The following is a 6,664-nucleotide window of genomic DNA, read 5'->3' as shown; positions in this document are numbered from 1 at the left end:
TTCATGCAGCGTGTTGTATGGGCTGACGCCTCCCACCGCCTGCCAGCCCCCAGCGAAAGCCGGCGGATAATCAAGCACGTCCCACTGTTTAGTCATATTTGACAACTGGGTTAACCTGGTATCTAGGCGCTTGGCGAAAAGGTACAAAGGGTGCCCTCAATTACCACCAGAAGCTGCTGGTGTGAGTGGCACTTGCATTACTGCCCGGGTCAAAGGCCAGAGCGACAATTAGGAAGTCACTTAGACCGCCGGGGGGAAATGATGGGCTGCAGCAGGCGCCAGGCCCTCCCAAGTCTCTGGGTGTAGACTTGGACGAAGAGGCCTGTTTCTCTCCCCTCGGAGGTACTATCCCTTCGCGCCCTCTCCTCAGGGTGATTCAGAGTAAAACTGAATCCAAGTGGGAATAAGGAACTGGGTAGAAGACAAACGCCCATGCTAAAGTCGCGAGCGATCATGATGGATTCCAGCTGAAGTTGTGTTCTGAAGGCGAAGTCTGGGCACACAAAGTGAGCGTTGACATTTGCGTCTCCACTTGGGCCTCGCAGATGCTGCCTCCACCTCGGCGCCTCCTCCCCTCCTGCTTCCTTTCCCACAAGTGGGGAGCGGAGGAGGACTGTCAGCTCTAACTGGCATCATCTAGGGGTGCTTGGGTGTTGGTGGCTCGGTCTCAACGGTACTTAAACCAGGCTTGTTGCGTGCGTGTAAATGTTTAATTGCACGGTAATCTCTCCAGTCCCCAGCCCGCGACCCCCCTCCTCGCTAGGGGCCTTGACTGGCACGCGCCGGGAGCCCCGGCTCAGGCCCTTCGGCGCGTCTGATTGGCTGCGGGGCAGCTCCCGTCTGCTCTGCCTGCGCCCTCATTGGGCGAGAGGCGCAGCCAGCGGCACTTCAAAGCGGGTGCGCCTCGCACTTAGGCTGAGTTTAGCTGGCGGAAGCCTGGAGTCCGCTCGGCGCGAGCGCAGGGACGCGGGAGCTGCGCGGGACCTGAGCAGTTTCCCCCGGCAGCCGCCAGGCTCAGCCCCGCTCCCGGCCCCGCCGCGCAGCCCAGGGACCTGCTATGGCCACGTCTATACTCGGGGTAAGTCAGAAGTGCGGCAACGCATTTGCTTGTTTTTAACTGGAGTAATTTTTCGTTATGGCTTCCCCGGGTCCGCGGCTCGGGAGAAACTGTTGCTGCCGGACTGTAGCTTCAACTTCTTTCAGCACTTTCCACGTTTTAGGGACCGATGCTTTCCACGTTATTGGCACCTAGGAAGTGCATTGGTAAGAAAAACGATTTGTTAAGCAAGTCATGGTAAATTTGGCTTTTAAAAAAACCTAAAGGTTTATTTTCTTCCCCCTCGTGATCTATACCCCACCCCACCCCCCTTGCTTCGGAGATTGTTGCAGTGATGCGACAGCGGTGTTTCCAGAAAACAGCCTTCATCGGTTTGCAGTTCATGTAGTCACGTTAACAAACATTCACACTTCTGTGGCTCCCCAGTTGGCTTGTGACTCAGAGCCATCGCTGGGTTGCTTCTCCATGGATTCTTGTTTTCCTAATCGGGTTTTTGGGTGACTAATCATTTAAAACATTTTCTATTAAAAAAAAAAGAGAGAAAAGAATCAAGTAGTAGCAACCCTTGGAGGAGTGCCCCAAGTCTCCTCCACCCTGGGCCACTGTTTCAGCTGCCCCCGCCCTCACCCGGAGCTTGTTGTGGTTGTGTTTACCTCCGTGCTTCACCCCTAAGGGCGGTTTTGGGGGCATCCGTGAAGGAACGGGCTTATGGCCAGCGGAAGGAGAGCCACCCGAATCTGATTCTGGGCAGGGGTTGTAGCGACTGAGGCGGCTCCCCGAAAAACCGAGACCACTTTGACTTGTAGCCCCACCGAAAAACAACTTTCCAGCTCCGGGCCCTCGCCCTTGCGATCGCCGGTGTCCCGCGCGGGGCGCCGCGCATCCTCGTTGAGCGCGAGGGGAGGAGGCACCAGCCGGGGAGCCACGACCCCCCCTCCTGCCCCCCGGGACCCGCCGCGGGGCGACGAGACTGCTCACGGGGTGCACTTTGTGTCTTCCTCCCACTTCTTCTTGCCCTCCTCCTTGCTCCCTTCCCCCAACCCCCACTTTAGGAAGAGCCGCGCTTCGGAACGACCCCGTTGGCCATGCTGGCGGCGACCTGCAACAAGATCGGTAACACGAGCCCGCTGACGACGCTGCCGGAGTCGAGCGCCTTCGCCAAGGGCGGCTTCCACCCCTGGAAGCGCTCCTCGTCTAGCTGCAACCTCGGCTCCAGCCTCTCGGGCTTCGCTGTGGCCACCGGCGGCCGCGGCTCGGGCGGCCTGGCGGGCGGCTCGGGCGCCACCAACAGCGCCTTCTGCCTGGCCTCCACGTCCCCCACGTCGTCCGCCTTCAGCAGTGATTACGGCGGCCTCTTTTCCAACTCGGCGGCGGCCGCGGCGGCTGCAGCCGGGGTGTCCCCGCAGGAGGCCGGAGGCCAGTCGGCCTTCATCTCCAAGGTGCACACCACGGCGGCCGACGGCCTGTACCCGCGCGTGGGCATGGCGCACCCGTACGAGTCGTGGTACAAGTCAGGCTTTCACTCGACACTGGCGGCGGGCGAGGTGACCAACGGCGCGGCGTCGTCGTGGTGGGACGTGCACAGCAGCCCGGGCTCGTGGCTGGAGGTGCAGAACCCCGCTGGGGGGCTCCAGAGCTCGCTGCACTCGGGCGCCCCCCAGGCCTCGCTGCACTCCCAGCTCGGCACCTACAACCCCGACTTCAGCTCGCTCACGCACTCGGCCTTCAGTTCCACCGGCCTCGGCTCCTCGGCCGCCGCCGCCTCGCACTTGCTCTCCACCAGCCAGCACCTGCTGGCCCAGGATGGCTTCAAGCCGGTGCTCCCCTCCTACTCGGACTCCAGCGCCGCGGTGGCCGCCGCCGCCGCCAGCGCCATGATCTCGGGGGCCGCGGCCGCCGCCGCCGGGGGGAGCTCGGCGCGCTCCGCCCGTCGCTACTCGGGCCGAGCCACCTGCGACTGCCCCAACTGCCAGGAGGCGGAGCGGCTGGGCCCGGCCGGGGCGAGCCTGCGGCGCAAGGGCCTGCACAGCTGCCACATCCCGGGCTGCGGCAAGGTGTACGGCAAGACGTCGCACCTGAAGGCGCACCTGCGCTGGCACACGGGCGAGCGGCCCTTCGTGTGCAACTGGCTCTTCTGCGGCAAGCGCTTCACGCGCTCGGACGAGCTGCAGCGGCACCTGCGGACTCACACGGGCGAGAAGCGCTTCGCCTGCCCCGTCTGCAACAAGCGCTTCATGCGCAGCGACCACCTGAGCAAACACATTAAGACGCACAACGGGGGCGGCGGGGGCAAAAAGGGCAGCGACAGTGACACAGACGCCAGCAACCTGGAGACGCCCCGCTCCGAGTCCCCCGACCTCATCCTGCACGACTCCGGGGTCAGTGCCGCCCGGGCGGCGGCGGCGGCGGCGGCGGCGGCGGCGGCGGCGGCAGCGGCGGCGGCAGCGGCCTCGGCGGGAGGCAAGGAAGCCGCGTCTGGCCCCAGCGACTCCTAGAGATCTGGCGAGAGGCGCGAGCGAGCGGGAAGAAACGTCGAGAGCAAACGAGAGGTTCAGAGGGCGAGCGAGCGGGGGACAGATGGGCTGGGGCTCCGGTGACGCCGCCGGGCCGGCGCGAGGTGGAGCAGTAACCGGCTCCCCGGCCGCTCTTCGCCGGCCACGCCAGGAGCTCCCCTTTGCTGTCGGAGCTCACACGGGAATCGAACGCGTGGTCCAGGAACAAAAGCAAACCATCCTCCGCCAACAACACTACTTAAAAACTGCACACACAGACATGCACACACACCGGAGACTTACAACCCAAAGCACGCACACCCGCGCACATACACACACACACACACACACACACACACGCACAAACTTCTCGAGGGAAGAGCAATACACAGAAACGCTCCCTCCTCCACCGCCCACCCCCTCCACCACCCTTCTCTTTCCTTTTCTCCAAAAACAAGCCACCACCCTGCAAAGGACTGTCAGAACATTTTAAAACAAACGGGACCTATAAAAACAGACCTTTTGTGTGGATTATATTATATATAAAATACTCCAAATCCTGCTTGATATCTACTTACATTGAGACTTTTTTTTTCCTAAAAAAGGAAGCATCATAAAAGGCTTAAGGTGAGAAATTAAACTGGAAGTCTAGTGACAGCTCTGTATTTCATAACATCTGTATAAATAGGGTTCAAAAGATTATGTTCTCTTTTATTTTCTTGTAAATGTTCATTCGAATAGAGTTGTTTGGGGTTTGTTTTTTGTTTTTTTGTTTCTTTGGTGAATTCCTGAAATTCAGGGAGTTTTTTCTTTAATTTTCTGATGCACTTTGTGAAAGTCAGTATATATGTAAAAGATATTTAAAATGTTGAGTTATCATTTCACTCACAAACTCATAAGTTAAGGTCATCTAAAGAAATTAAATGCGTTTATCTGTATGAAGAAAATCCTGACATATTTTCATTTTGGTATCATTAAAGGACTCTGAACAATATACTCCCTTTTAAAAATCCTGTTCCTCACTCAATAATCTTTATGTGGGTCGACATTTTTGGTTGGGAAAAATAATCCTTTAATGTTAGTTTTAGGTAATGGAAGGTTCATGTAAGTTATAAAAGCCATAAACATCCGTTTTTGAGGAGTCAAATTATTTATTTGTATATTAACAGCATAAATTAAATTGGGTTATAAGAACGTGTAGTTGTATTACTTAATGAAAGAGTTCTCAAAAGATGACATTTTAAAACTCTGGAGGGCCTGGAAAAAAAAAAGGTCTTTGGCAGTTTTAACTGGGGAGATGCTTATACCTCCTGGAGGGGGTCAGGAAAAACACCCGCGGGTTTATTTGTTTTAAAAAAGTGATTTAAAAACAATCTGAAAGGGGAAGGCTTTTAAAAAGAAGTCTTCGTTCCCAAGGCCCTCTATGTTGGGAGGCGACTCCAGGGAATAAATCGCTGGAGTCAATACCCCGGAAAAGACATTTCATGCCTAAATGAAAATCTTGTTAAATGTTATTAATTTTGACTTAGAGCACACAGCAGCCCCCTGTGCCTTGTATTCCCTTATTAGGGATTCATGTCTTATCAAATATCTAATTAATCTCCTAGACATCATTTGTTCTGGCCAACTTTATCTCAGCTGGTCCTCGGGGAAAACTCCAAATATTCTCCGTGACAAAGCTCCCTTGAAGATCTTTTTAATTGTCTAAATTAACTGCACCAAATTTGCATGTCAAACGGTAAAGGGCAACCTGAGATAAAATGTAAACGTTTTAAAAGCCCCCAAACTAAGCACTTGATTTGATAACTAGGCTTTTTAATGTTATGGAAGACAACTGCTCCTTTCCTTTTCAAAGACGGCTGATCTATGCAAATAGTGAATTGGAAATGCCGAGGTCCCCGCACCCGTCAAATGGCCCTCTCAGGTTATTTGAATATCAGTGGCGCTGCCTCTGAAAAGGTTCAAGGATGCTCTCTGACTTCTTTGTGATTACTCAGTGCGGCGTCTTATTCTGAAGAAAAAAACCTCAGGAATAATTAAAGGCTGGGATCAGGCCTGGGAACACATTCGGGACAGGAATCTCATTTAGGCAGCCTCTTTCAAAATAAGGCACAGTTAAATTGACCAGAAGGCAATTATTGAAATGAAAATTATTTTCACTCTCTTTGTCTTCTGACCACCAACTTAACAGCCCAGTTTAAAAGAGAGGGAGAAGAGAGGGAGAGACGAAAAGAAAATTGGTAAATGAGATAATTTCACAATTCGAAAAAAAAATGTTAATTTAGAAAATAAAATGCGTATTTGCAGAATAAAATATTTTTACAAGGCTCCCCACACAATAGGCAACACAAGCAAAGTCAGCCCCAATGGGAAAAAAAATTATTACTGTCCATCTTGGGAACTTGAATGAGGTTTTGATTTTTAGGGAAGAAAGAAATAAATTATTGTTCTTAACAGCAATTTGTCTTCTCGGAAGCTCTGCTCTGAGAAGCCAACTAACAAAGTAGCGATAAAACAGAGAGCGAAGGTTCTCCGAGGGGAGCTTGCAGCGTGGGGCTCGGTGGCTTCCTCCCTTTCCCCCGTGCGGTCCCTGTCCCTGCAGCCTCGGATGCCCGCTCTTCTTCCCCGAGCTTTCCTTTCCTTCGGCTATTTTCCCTCCCAGATCAAACAGGACATAGCAGGGACCTCCCACCCCACCCACCGCGCGCCTTTGGGTTCAGGGCTAGTGCTCTCGAGAGGCTGGCAGGGGTGCGTTTGCCCTGGGGGTTTGGGGCCGAAGCTCTGGAAGCCCAGAGGGTGCCCGGCACCTTTGGGGGTGCGGGCCAGCGGCGCAGAGCTGAGGGTACGGTGGGCTTTCCTGAGCAAGGAGGGCGCCCGGGCGTCTGTCCCAGGCAGCTTTGTTTCTCGCGGATAAAAAAAGCAGATCAAAGGGCCTGGCCATGCAGGTCCCGCTGGCAGTGCGGCTGGCCCCGCAGCCCAGTGATCAAGGCCTCTGCCTGCTTTCTCTGCCCCGTGGGTCAGCGGACGTCCATCACCGCGGCTCCCGGGAACCACGGGCGGCGGCCGGGCCCGAGCGTCCGGCCAGACCAGCGCTCGCACACCCTGAACCTGGAGG

General features: G+C 55.0%; 1 protein-coding gene across 1 annotated transcript; it reads left to right on the top strand.

Annotated features, from left to right (window-relative positions):
• Nucleotides 1-917: 917 nt before the first annotated feature.
• Nucleotides 918-3,552, top strand: SP9 (Sp9 transcription factor; the record flags this gene model as incomplete). The annotated part of the gene is made up of 2 exons (XM_081096320.1): nucleotides 918-1,078; nucleotides 2,110-3,552. The coding sequence occupies exons 1-2, from the start codon at nucleotides 1,058-1,060 to the stop codon at nucleotides 3,550-3,552; spliced, it is 1,464 nt and encodes a 487-aa protein (XP_080952446.1). The 5' UTR covers nucleotides 918-1,057.
• Between the last annotated feature and the right edge of the window lie 3,112 nt (nucleotides 3,553-6,664).

The sequence above is a fragment of the Myotis nattereri genome (genome assembly GCF_964212035.1).
Source record: "Myotis nattereri genome assembly, chromosome: 7".
NCBI classification, from domain to species: Eukaryota; Metazoa; Chordata; class Mammalia; order Chiroptera; family Vespertilionidae; genus Myotis; species Myotis nattereri.
The sequence above is the reverse complement of the archived record's forward strand: the minus strand, read 5'-3'. Positions and strand labels throughout refer to the sequence as shown.